General features: G+C 42.4%; 1 protein-coding gene across 3 annotated transcripts in view; it reads right to left on the reverse strand.

The window, feature by feature from the left end:
* The window catches only part of LOC117959018 (WD repeat-containing protein 7), a 137022-nt gene that overhangs the window by 95298 nt on the left and 28176 nt on the right, over positions 1–13548 (reverse strand). For all 3 annotated transcript variants that reach the window (XM_034895852.1, XM_034895853.1, XM_034895850.1), the window contains exon 15: positions 11505–11719. In XM_034895852.1, coding sequence (XP_034751743.1) covers positions 11505–11719 — 215 coding nt within the window. The remainder of the gene's footprint in view (positions 1–11504; positions 11720–13548) is intronic.

The following is a 13548-nucleotide window of genomic DNA, read 5'->3' on the forward strand; positions in this document are numbered from 1 at the left end:
ACACACACACACACACACACACTCACACTCACACTCACACTCACACTCAGATCCCAATGACTGACACACACACACACACACACAAACACACAGATCCCAAGGACTGACACACACACACAAACCCACAGCATCACCCAGTGGTCGGAAGACGCCATCGCACAGCTGTGGGGCTCTCTCACCTTCACCGACTGGGGCATTTTTCAGGAAAGTCTGTGTGAGCAGATCTCACTACATAAAGTTCTGCATCACCACCATTATTCCAACAACAAAACATCACCAGAAACCCAAACTTCAGACCCTGGATCAACCCCCTTTATGAAGCGCGCTCTCAAAGAAAAACAGAAAGCTTTCAAGCAGAAGGACTGGGCCACTCTCAAACTACTCAACAGACAGCGGGAATTTAGTAACAAACACGAAACAAGCTTTGCAAAGAGTCAAAATATTAACCTGACAGGAACAAAAAAGAACCACATCACAGCACCAGACCCAATAACCTCTGCTAACACCCTAAACAGCTTCTTTACCTGGTTCGACACCCACATGTGAGGGCTTGCTCAGTGCCCTCCCTCAACCAAGACCCAATATAATCCCTTCACAGAAGAGGATGTCTGACAGCAGCTGGCCAGGTGCAAACCTGGCACGGCAACAGGGCCAGACAGCATACCAGCAAGGGTGCTGAATAGGGCTGAACGATAGTGTTTTAGCACTGACATCGCAATGTGCACATGCGCAATTGTCACATCGCGGGACGTTGTGATGTTGCCGAAAAAAGTTTTTGCTGCTTGATAGAAAAGCAAAAGTTCGCTCCTTTTACATGATTATTACAGTCCAACCCTTCCCCTTTAAGACAGGTTGCCATGTGGTTAGTGTGTGTATGTGACGGTAGTCCGACAGGGTTTATTGTTATAGGAAGTAAGGCTCTCATTATGTAGAAAACTACCGTAGGCAGCAGCTGCCGCTGACACAGTGATGTGCATAGTTTTCAATGTGTAGTCAGTGAAGCTACAGCAGTCAGTGTTTTATGTTCACTGCAAATACGAACTAAATCCCCTGATTAATGCAACATAATCACAACGTCTCCCGGCCAGAAAGCTGCTACCAGCCAGGCTAAAGCTAATATAGTTAGCCTAAAGAAACAAGCAGAAAGTTGCTACCAGCCAGGCTAAAGCTAATATAGTTAGCCATGCTAAATCTTAAATTGCACTCGCACTCATAATCATGAAATGCCTGGAAAAATTAATCCTCCACCTCATCCTGCCAAACGTCAGACAACACCTGGACGAACATCAATTTGCATACAGACCCAGACGAGGTACGGAGGACGCAGTGGCATCCCTTCTCCATCCCATCCTCCCCAACACCTACAGCAATCTGGCAACTTCGCCTAAGTCCTTTTCAGTAACTTCAGTTCTGTTTTCAACACAATCCTACGTCACCAGCTCATCAAAAAATTACATCACCTCAACATCCCGCCACCCCGCATCCATAGTGGATCCATAACTTCCTCAGCAACAGACCGCAGACCATGAGAATATGGCTCAACATCATCATCAACCATCATCACTAACACTGGAGCCCCACAGGGCTGCGTTCCAGCCTCTTCCTCTGTGGTCATCTGTGGTTATGGTCATCAGGGCTCCAGACTAAGTTTTTTTACTAGGAGCACTGTTGTCCCTAACTAAAAATGTTAGGGGCACAGGCACAAAATTTAGAGGCGCACAATTTTTTACATTCCACTCGAGTTAACTATTTTACTGGTAAATGCTTTGGTAATAAATACAGAAACTCAAATGTCCCATTTTATTTTAGTTCACAGTCACAGTTTAATATAATGGTACAAATGCACATTTAGAAATGTAAACAAAGTATTATTATTGTCAGTGTACTGTATTATTGCCTCATACTGGCTCCCACTCTTCCCTCTCTGTCTCTTTTTTTTAGTTTACACTAAAATAACCATACCTAAAGGTGTTTAAACTTCCATGGAGCAAGGAGTATCTAGGTTAACTAAGTATCTAACACAGAGAGTGGGACATATTGAGCAATGAGGGAGCCAAAGAGAGAGGAGCTCACAACAGTCACACAAGCACTATTTGTTTTTATGTGGTAAATGGTTATATATTTGGCATTGTATGTGTATTTTTTTTTATAGAAGCGGTCTCCGCTCTCACATTTCAACCTCTCTTACCCAAGTGGAAGACCAGTATGTGTACACGTGGGGCAAATTTCGGAGCTGAGGTTTAAAAATTCTAATCAATCAGTGAATGCACTACAGCAATGTCGGGGTCTATCAACACAGCTCCGCCAAACGGAAGTGCACAAAAAACTGAGTTGAGATGTAAACAAAGTGAGGGAAAGAGAGGAGGGCTAACAAGACCCACCAGTTACTCATGGGTCTCGCTTTTGCAACCGGTAGTGGCGTCATACTCTATGCTTGAGGCTATGCCTAGTGTATTGTATTTAAACTGCGAAGTGCCTTTACTGTCGGCTAATGACTGTAACATTTGCAGTTCATGGAGTTCATCTCCTAAAGACTTTTAAGCGAGAAATAGGTCAGGCAGTTGGTGAATCCGTTTTCGTCAGATTTTGAGATGCTGCTGTGAGATTTTTGGCCTTCCACAGATTCCCGATTCATTGATGCGCCTCTTCCACATTTAACGTGTAAAGGGAAAAAAAGAAAAAAGTGGGGAAAATGTACTCATCGCACATGTGCAACTGGATGTAAAATTCATTCGATGCCCCCTTTTTCGCTTTTAGCCGTCTGTACAGTTAGCTAAATTTACCAGACAAAAAAGGAATAAGGCACCAAAGGGACTAATAGTAAGTTAAAGATGTGGTAGCACTAGATCTGGAAGAGAAGGATAACTCTGGAGGTGGAAGGGTTGTGTCGTGATTCTGCCTTCTCACTCCACGACACAGGATCGTGGAGCCGGGTTTTGCAATTTTGGTTTCATTTTCCGTATCATTACTGCCATAGAAATGACACTGTGGTGGGAAGCAGAGTGAAGTATTTCAGATAGAACAGGGAGGAAAGATTGCAGCAGTTCTGTGTTGGCCTTTTCAGAAAGGAGCTGTGATTATGACTAGTCATGGCAGGAAAAACCTGGGAGACACCTTCAATAAAACCAACAACAAGAGGGGGAAAAAACAACACAAAGGTTATCTGGTAGAATAGAAGAGGAGAAAAAAGGACGCTGCTTCCAACAGAAGAGGAGACGGAATGCTGAGCTAAATGGATTCCAAGTCAAACTATAAAAGCCAAACTGTACCAGCAGCTGTACTAAGCGCTGTTCTGTTACTAAATAATTCATACCGTTTGTTTTCTGTGATAGGAGGCCCAAGGGGGGCGGGGTTTACTCTGTCAGGACAGATCAGATCATCCAAGTCTGACAAGTGAACCTCTGATCCTCTGAGGGCACACAGACAGAACGGTCCACAAAACCAAATGGTTAAAAAAAAATGTTGGTTTGTTTGGATTGTTAGATCTATGGCTGAATGAATTAAATATGGCTTACTGTCGCGATGACGAGAACTTGGATTTGTTTAACTGAATGATGAAATGTGATTTAAATGGTGTGCGTTTGTGTGAATATTAAAATAATTAAAACCAATCATTCTATATTAGGCTGCTTAATTGTTATTGTCATAACACAGAGCTCACAGTTCAACTTGTTGCACTACAGTCAGAGTTGCTTCAAAAATATTATTGCATTTCTCATTTCAATGCATTATTTTTTACAAAGATGCATGTAGGGCATGGGAAGACAAAGGCCTACTGACTTTGTTTAAAAGTTGATTGCGGAGCAACTAAGCCAAGACAACTTCAGCATAACCGTAAAAAGAAAGAGCCAACTGAGGTCGAAAGCCCATGCCACAGCCTAACGAGTGGCTAGCAGGTCATCATTGCCAAGGTCCGCAGCGATCGAGACGTGATCAACATACTGCGGCTCAGTCGTCAACATGCACCCCTGCGTTATCACAGCGAGAGTGTCAATATTCCCTGACTACACAGCAGAGGTTTCATCACAGCGACAGGCTGTTAACGTTAGCAGACGGCTAAACGAAGCTGGTGCTGTGTACTTTGCATTTTCCAGCCAAGCTCCATGTCGACTACACAACTAAGACATGAACAAAACGGTTAGCTTTAAGAGTCCCGTTGTCATTCAGGTCTAATAATGCTTCTCTGAGCACTATTTCCTACAGGCACCATCTGGCCTAGATGTGCCCTCAGAGCCTACATGACCAGAGACAACAGATGGGAATTATCATTGTGATAGGCTATGTCTGGTGCAATACAATTATTGTCAATGTTTTAAGCCAATGAATGAAAATGATAAGATTTGATGTCTCCCCCCCAGTCTAAATAACATATGCCAGTATTTAAGAATTTACATATAGGCTATGTTAATGAGTGACCTATCTCTCTGCCCTTTCATATGATGTTCTCGTACTCCTCTGACTCCTTCTCTGCTGCCCAGCGAGCTCGTAAACCTTACGCCCACAATAGCCTGTGGAGCTTTTTACTCCGAAAGGCTGATAACCGCGGGTTGCCTTTTGTCTTATAATGGATAATTGTGTTTTGTTATTTAATCAAACGATTGATGAAATAAAGTTGTCTTTGAGTTTATTAAGAGACTTCCAGCTTACAGCGGGGTCTGTGAGCATTACTGGCCGTTCAGCGAGAGAGAGATCCCGGCTGCCACAAACTGGCTGTGACGTCAAACTGGAGCTTCTCACGTTCGACATCAACAATATACAACTCCATCAATTTTCGTAGAACTGCCCATATTCAAACTCTACACAGTTGATTTATTGCGTAAAAACAGTCTGAGAAGTGAATCTAGTGGTGAAATAGACAAAAATTGTAAAAAGCTTCCAGTTGTTGGCTGCTGCTACCATGGCACACAACCCAATCTAGATTCTAGAATCAATTACTTTTCCATGGGTTCCCAGATGTTAACACTGAATTTTAAACATTGCATTTTGTATCTGGATTTTTTATATTGTTACTTTACGTTGAATTGTTGATTCTGAATGTATGAACTTAGAAAAATAAAAAGGTGAAAGTTAGTAAAATTCTGAGTAAAAAATTCTGACAAATAATTTGAATGCATAAAGATTTGGAGCTAATATTTCTTGCTTTTTAATCTCCCAATCCAATGAAACAGATTTACTTCCATAAGACAAACCTGTGTTTTTGGAGAAATATTGCTAATTGCTTGACTATTCCCCTCGAAAAAGGGTTATTTAGACTACAGTATACTACGACAGCATATTAGGGCCACTGTATGAAAAAAAAAAAAAAAGAAGTAATATGTAGGAGCAAGGGGACTATATTATTCCCGGAAATAAAATTCAGAATTTCCGACATTAAAGAAGTAAATTTACAAGATTAAAACTCAGAAATTCTGAGATTAAAGTGATTAATTTACATGAAAATGTACACACCCCGACTACGCCCCGATATCCTGTCCATAAATATTACAAACAGGATGGGTGACAAACCGCAGCCCCAGCGGAGGCCAACCCTCACCTGGAACGAGTCCGACTTACTGCAAGACCCCGGACACAGGTCTCGCTAAAGTCATACAGAGATTGGATGACCCTGAGAAGGGACCCCCTCACCCCATACTCCCGCAGCATCTTCCGCAGTATCTCCCGGGGGACACGGTCATACGCCTTCTCCAGATCCACAAAACACATGTAGACTGGTTGGGCATACTCCCAGGATCCTTGTGAGAGTGAAGATCTGATCCGTTGTTCCACGACCAGGACAGAATCCCCATTACTCCTCTTCAATCCGAGGTTCGACTATCGTCTGAACCCTCCTTTCCAGCAACTAACCAGGGAGACTGAGAAGTGCGATACCCCTGTAATTGGCACACACCCTCTGGTCCCCCTTTTGAAGAGGGGAACCACCACCCCAGTCTGCCACTCCTTAGGCACTGTCCCAGACTTCCACGCGATGTTAAAGAGGCATGTCAACCAAGACAGCCCCTCCATACCCAGAGCTTTCATCGTTTCTGGGTGGATCTCATCAATCCCTGGGGCTTTGCCACTGTGGAGTTGTTTGACTACCTCAGCGACCTCCACCAGGGAAATTGACGACAATCCCAAATCATCCTCCAGCTCTGCCTCTACCACAGAGAACGTGTCAGCTGGATTTAGAATTTCCTCAAAGTACTAGCTGCACTGCTCTATTACCTCCTCAGTTGAGATCAACAACGTCCCATCCTTACTGTGCACAGCTTGGATGATTCTCCGCTTCCCCCTCCTGAGGTGGCAAACGGTTTTCCAGAAGCACCTTGGTGCCAACCGAAAGTCCTTCTCCCGCTGCTGCTTTGCCTCTTTCACGGCAGAGGCTGCAGCCCTTCAGTACCTACCAGTACCCTGCAACTGCCTCCGAAGTGCTCTGGAATAACATATCCTGGAAAGACTCCTTCTTCAGTCGGACGGCTTCCCTAAACATCGGTGTCCACCAGGGTGTTTGTGGGCTACCGCCCCTTGAGGCACCTAAGACCCTAAGACCACAGCTCCCCGCTGCAGCTTCAGCAATGAAACTTTGAACATTGTCCACTCAGGTTCAATGCCCCCAGCCTCCACAGGCTACACGAAAAGCTTCGGAGGTGTGAGTTGAAAGTCCACCGGACAGGGGCCTCCTCCAGACGTTCCCAATTTACCTGCACTACCCGTTTGGGCTTACCAGGTCTGTCCTGACCCAACTCACCACCAGATGGTGATCAGTTGACGCTCCGCCCCTCTCTTCACCCGAGTGTCTAAAACATACGGCCTTGGATCAGAGGAAACAATTCGAACCAAATCGACCAATGATCTTAGGCCTAGGGTGCTCTGGTACCACGTACACTTGTGAGCATCCCTATGTTCCAACATGGTGTTTGTTATGGACAATCCATGACTAGCACGGAAGTCCAACAACAGGCAACCACTCTGTTTTAGATCAGAGAGGCCATTCCTCCCAATCACACCTCTCCAAGTATCTCCATCATTGCCCACATGTGCTTTGAAGTTGGATATACTCTGAGATTATAAATCATAAATTTGCGAGAAAAAAACTCAAGGAACCACATTGGTTCAATTGGAAGGTTGGATCCACCTCATCAGACAGACAATTTCCATGCGTTCTGCCTGCAATGATGATCTGTCATATTGCATCCTACTGTACAAGGGCATGGAAATATAAGATAACAGAGACACAGACATCCCTCTTCATTACACTGCTACACAATTATTGGGCTTTTTTTAAGAAGCTTTGGACTCTCAGCTGCCATGACATTTACAATCGTGTGTAACGATATAGCCTACCAATGTGATGGCTACGGCGGAGTGGGCACTGCTGCACCACATTCTACAATGTCAGACTACAATACAGCCGCCGGAGTTCCCTTTTAGCGTTGCGGTTAAATCCAAAATATTGGGAGAAAGGTGCATATATTTTTGGCGTTTACACCAAATCTCCTGCCATTATCATGGTTGGGAAACTCTCTTGACTCTTGCGATTTTTCTGCTGTACGGTACATGAGCTTTTTAGTTATGGTAGAGCGCCCTAAGTGTTCTAATCTGTCAAAATGACAACCTTCAGATTTTTTCATGATTGTTAAAAAAGATTTTGTCAATGTCAAACAAATTTTCTTATAATACCGTCTCTGCTCAGGACTCCCATTACTCCACCATATGTATTTACACACAAAATATTGGTTTGTTACTGTTCTGAATATCGACTACAGCCCTTTTTAAGGCAGAGTTAAAAAACTGAGTTTTGGACCATAAGTCTTGACTTGCGTTTCCTTTAAACCACTAAAGCTGCTCTTTGGAAAATCCAGCTCAAGGGAAAAAAAACACTGCACTATTTATTTATATATAATTTTGACATTTAAGATAGTAAATCCTTCCCTCAGAGACTACAGTTGTGACTCACTCCCAAAAACACACACACACACACTTACAGGCTGGAGAGTTGACCTTTGGTTTGTCAACAGAAGTTTTAATTGGTCCGTGACTTTAGCCAGCTATCTGACTGAGCTGTGTGTGTGTGTGTGTGTGTGTGTGTGTGTGTGTGTGTGTGTGTGTGTGTGTGTGTGTGTGTTCGCTCCCACCTATTGAATTTTAGGTGTGTTAAAGGTAGTCTGTTTTGCTGAATGACCAGAAAGTGAAAAGACATGAGGAGAAAGAAAGACAGAAATCAGTCCTGAATCAATTCATATTTAACCATGTGCAGAAACATATTTTTTCCGAGTTTTCTTTAATGTTTGCTTTAATATTTTAGAAAAAGCCAAACAATATGACAGCGAGACAGTGAGTGAAGAGCATCCCTGATGTGTGCGAGAGAGAGAGAGAGATGATGTTTTGTTACACAGATGACTAGCGTAGTAAATGCTCACATCGTTTTTTGTGGGTTTTGAAAAACAAAGTGAGCGCACCGAGTAAAAAAAACTGATTACAAAATGAAATAGTTTAGACTGCAACTGTATCATAAATATTGACCATAACCATAGGTAACCATTGTTACCTTGGGATTTTGTGTATATGTCTATGTATGTATGTATGTGTACACACACACACACACACACACACAAGTATATACAGTGAACTGTCAAGAACGAGGTCTAGAGGATAGAGTGGGGTGTGTGTGTGTGTGTGTGTATGTGTGGGGAGAGTAAGTATTTGATCACCTACCAACCAGTACGAATTCCGGCTCTCACAGACCTGTTAGTTTTTGTTTAAGAAGCCCTCCAGTTCTCCACTCATTAACTGTATTAACTGCACCTGTTTGAACTTGTGACCCGTTTAAAAGACACCGGTCCACACTCTCAATCCAACAGACTCCAATCTATCCACAATGGCCAAGACCAGGAGCTGTGTAAGGTTATCAGGGATAAAATTGTAGACCAGCACAAGGCTAGGATGGGCTACAGGAAAACAGGCATGCAGCTTGTTAAGAAGGCTACAACTGTTGGCGCAATTATTAGAAAATGGAAGAAGAAGGATGGAAGAAGAAGGAGGGAAGAAGTTCAAGATGATGGTCGATCTCCCTCGGTCTGGGGCTCCATGCAAGATCTCACCTTGCGGGACATCAAGGATCATGAGGAAGGTGAGGGATCGGCCCAGAACTACACGACAGGGCCTGGTCAATGATCTGAAGAGAGCTGGGACCACAGTCTCAAAGAAAACCATTAGTAACACACTACACCGTCATGGATTAAAATCCTGCAGCGCACGCAAGGTCTCCCTGCCCAAGCCAGTGCATGTCCAAGCCCGTCTGAAGTTTGCCAATGACCATCTGGATGATCCAGAGGAGGAATTGGAGAAGGTCAGATGGCCTGATGAGACAAAAAAAAAAGAGCTTTTTGGTCTAAACTCCACACGCCGTGTTTGGAGGAAAAGAAGGATGAGTACAATCCCAAGAACACCATCCCAACCGTGAAGCATGGAGGTGGAAACATCATTCTTTGGGGATGCTTTTCTGCAAAAGGGACAGGATGACTGCACCGTATTGAGGGGAGGATGGATGGGGCCGTGTATCGCCAGATCTTGGCAAACCACTTCCTTCCCTCAGTAGGAGCATTAAAGATGGCTGGGTCTTCAACCCGAAACACACAGCCAGGGCAACCAAGGAGGGGCTCTGTAAGAAGCAACTCAAGGTCCTGGAGTGGCCTAGCCGGTCTCTACACCTGAACCCCGTAGAAAATCTTTGGAGGGAGCTGAAAGTCCGTATTGCCCAGCAACAGCCCCGAAACCTGAAGGATCTGGAGAAGGTCTGTATGGAGGAGTGGGCCAAAATCCCTGCTGCAGTGTGTGCAAACCTAGTGAAGAACTACAGGAAACTTATAATATCTGTAATTGCAGACAAAAGATTCTGTACAAAATATTAAGTTCTGCTTTTCTGATGCATCAAATACTTATGACATGCAATAAAATGCTAACTAATTATTTAAAAATCATGCAAAGTGATTTTCTGGATTTTTGTTTTAGATTCCATCTCAGTTAAAGTGTACCTATGATACAAAAATTTACAGATCTCTAAATGCTTTGTAAGTTGGAAAAACTGCAAAATCAGCAGTGTATCTAATACGTGCGCACACACACACACACACACACACACACACAAAGACCACATTCCATTCTTGACAGTTCACAATCAGCAGGTGGATTAAATAGTCAGTGTTTTCCTTTTAATTGTACAAGCCAAAAAATCTTTTTTAATGCCTAAAATAACACAAAATATCCATTATGTCTCCCCCCACATTCATTCTGCAGCGACACACTGCCGTGAGTCCATTAACAGGGCAACTGTGTGCAGTTAGTTAACATCTGGAACAGCAGGACAGTAGAGTGTGTTATCTAAACTGCTCAATCAGTTGAAACGCTGGTAGCCTACTGGTTACAATCAGTTTCGGTAGTGAACGACAAGCTAAAGTGCTGACAGACGCGGTGTTGTTGGGTTTTTAGCTCAGCTGGACCAGAGCACATTTGGTTAAACCAGATTAGTGATGCTGTTTTGCCCTTATTGTTCTCTGTTAAGTTTTCTGGAAGTTATGTAATGGAGCATTTTATGTTGAGTGAGCACTGTGCCAGTTTTTTAAAATAGTCTTTTAACTGCTACATTGCTTGTAAGGAAATAAAGGGAGTAACAGGCGAACCAGCTTTAATAATGACGCAGTCTCTTTTTTTTAAATAAGTCCCTTGCGGTGGAGCCAACTCATGCTGATATGATGATGATGACGATGATGATGATAGAAAAATAAAATCTATAAAAAGATGAATCTTTCATCCCTCAACGCCAGGCTACACCTAGGTAGTAGTTTGTGCTTCACGCAGTTGGTCTATTTTGTGTTTACACCACAGACATACCACAACATACACTGACTGGAACCAGACAAAGATCCACCCTTTTAGGTTCCAGTTGTTAGTCCTCACCAGAGTTGAGCTGATAGCTCTCACACACGCCCAAAAAACAGAGTCCAGAGTTTGTTTGAACTAAACAAAACAGGTTAGGTGTGCCAACACGCTAAACTAGCATGGTGAACATGGTAAACATACCAGTTCAACATAATCATTGTGCAGGATGCCAGCATGGTGAGATTGGTGTTAAGCTCTAGCTGTATGTAAGAACAGCCTTACAGAGCCAATGGCACGGCTGTAGACTCTTCATCTCGTTTAGTCTATAAAAACGTCATAAAATAGTGAAAAACATTAATTTACAGTTTTGGTGAACCAAATATAACATCTTCAAATTGCTTGTTTTGTCCAAAAAAACTCGATTTACAATCATAAAAAACACAAATAAGGAAGAAATATTTTTTTTTTTTGATAATCTGGAAATAGATAATGTTTGATATTTCTGCTTAATAAATGACAACAAATAATTATCTGTCGACTTAATTGGCTAATCACCTAGGACTAGTGCATATGACTGAAAGCTGAAGTCATTTACCAAACAAAGCCTCCTTTCTGCTGTAGTTTGACTGGTTGTGGTTTGTCTGTACCTTGTCGGCATTGTCTGCAGCCAGCAGGTTGGTGGCGAGTGTCTGCAGTTTGTGCTGTGCCATGTTCTTCAGTGCCGCCAGGCTGCGGCGAGTCATCGCCTGCTTCAGGTTCACAGCCGAGTGGCTCAGAGCGTCCACAGTGGCAGGAGCCAGCTCGTCACAGGCATTCAGGATCTCTACTGCTGTTATGCCCATTACGCAGCGGTCCAAAGCTCCTGAAAACACAAGCAAGTTACCAAACCTGACCATTAATGCAAGAAAACCTGAGGCCAATTATTGACAAGGAATCAACATTTTGGTCAGGAGATATCTGAACAACTCCGGTTCATATTAATATGGTTATTTCCAGAGATTATGTTGGTCCCAAGAGGGAAAACCCTTTTCATTTTAGACACTTTTATCTAGCGCAATCTATGGGTTAGAATGTCAACTTTGTACCATGATATTTCATATCTCATCTAGGCTACTACACAGATTAAAATGTATGTATAATCACAATAAATTGTCACATTTACTTGGATAGCAATACATGTAACAATGACATGAGTCCATGATGGTGCCTTTTTTGTGTTGGTTTACTTCTGATATTTTTGGCTGTCATATTTAAAAACAACAAGACCGGCTAATGATTTGGGAATAGACAGGACAGACTGGGCTCAGGTTGCAAAGGGTCAAAAAATGTCTGGAATATTTCTGGAAATTTTTCTAAAGAAAGTAAATTTGGGAATCTAGCACAATTTCAATCAAAAAAGCATTCTTTTTTTTAACTTTCTTGCGGGGAAACACACATCCATACAAAAATACATTTAAAAAAATGCACTAACAGGTCTTGTGACATGTTTTGGTTAAAACTATGCCCGTTTACAGGAGATGGGTCAATACTAAGTGGGTTAGACAAGCAAATAGGAAGCTGGGTCCAAACTAGTTTAATGATAGCCAGACAGTTTATAAATAACTAATGTTCTGGACAGTTTTAAGCACCCGCTGCAGAGCCCTCCTATCCTAGGCCATGCACATCCCATGAAAATTTGTACAGCTTTCACAAGAACTTGGCAGGTGAATTTTAATTTAAAATATTTATTGTATAAATAACTTGTTCACCTCTAAACCCTACATTTGGACATAGCCCACATTGTTGACTGGAATTCAAAAAGTGCCCAATTAGCCTATGGTTTGTATGTATGTATGTATGTATGTATGTATGTATGTATGTATGTATGTATGTATGTATGTATGTATGTATGTATGTAAATTAATGGTGTGCTTATGATATGGTAAAATGTTTGTTTCTTAATGCTTACGACATGGTAACTACAGCCTGCGCAGCTAACAATTCATTTTTTTCCATTTCATTCTAATTTTTCCTGTAATTCCCATGGAAAGTTTCAACCTTACATATTCCTGGAATTTTGCGAGAGTGGACTGCTGGGTGCTTGGGTTTCTTCTTGCTGGTAATTCAATATATTTGGTTCACTGTCCTGCCCTGCACAAGACCGGTTTTTTTAAAGCTTGCCAATATAGAGATACTTTATTTGGAACTGCATCTTAATACACATCACACACTGGACCACTGTCCACACACTCTGGTGAGCATTTGGTCTGGGCTTGTTGGTTCTGGTAAAGGACAATCTAAATGCTACAGTGATATTTTGGCGTAGAAGAACTTGACTGTTGAACTGCACTAATGCTGTCATGACTGAATGGGAGCAAAATATTGTTATAGCAGCAGATGATCGCACACACCACACCACATTGCATATGTGTCTACATACTTCTGACAATGTAGTTTACCAGGGTAATCACACTTCTTTTACCTCAGCCTCCTTGTGTCTTTGCTTTTTCCTCTCTTTTTCTCCATTCCTACCACCCACTTGATCTCTGTTTCTCATCAATCTTTCTCTACACTCCTGCACTCTACTTATATTTATATCAATCTTACAATCTCTTTCTCACGTCATCTACTACTCCCCTTGTCTAGATGTCATCTATTGTCTCTTAAATATGATTCAGGTCACATATAGTAATCTCCAGCTCTGACTGCAAC

The sequence above is a fragment of the Etheostoma cragini genome, chromosome 16 (genome assembly GCF_013103735.1).
Source record: "Etheostoma cragini isolate CJK2018 chromosome 16, CSU_Ecrag_1.0, whole genome shotgun sequence".
Classification (NCBI taxonomy): domain Eukaryota; kingdom Metazoa; phylum Chordata; class Actinopteri; order Perciformes; family Percidae; genus Etheostoma; species Etheostoma cragini.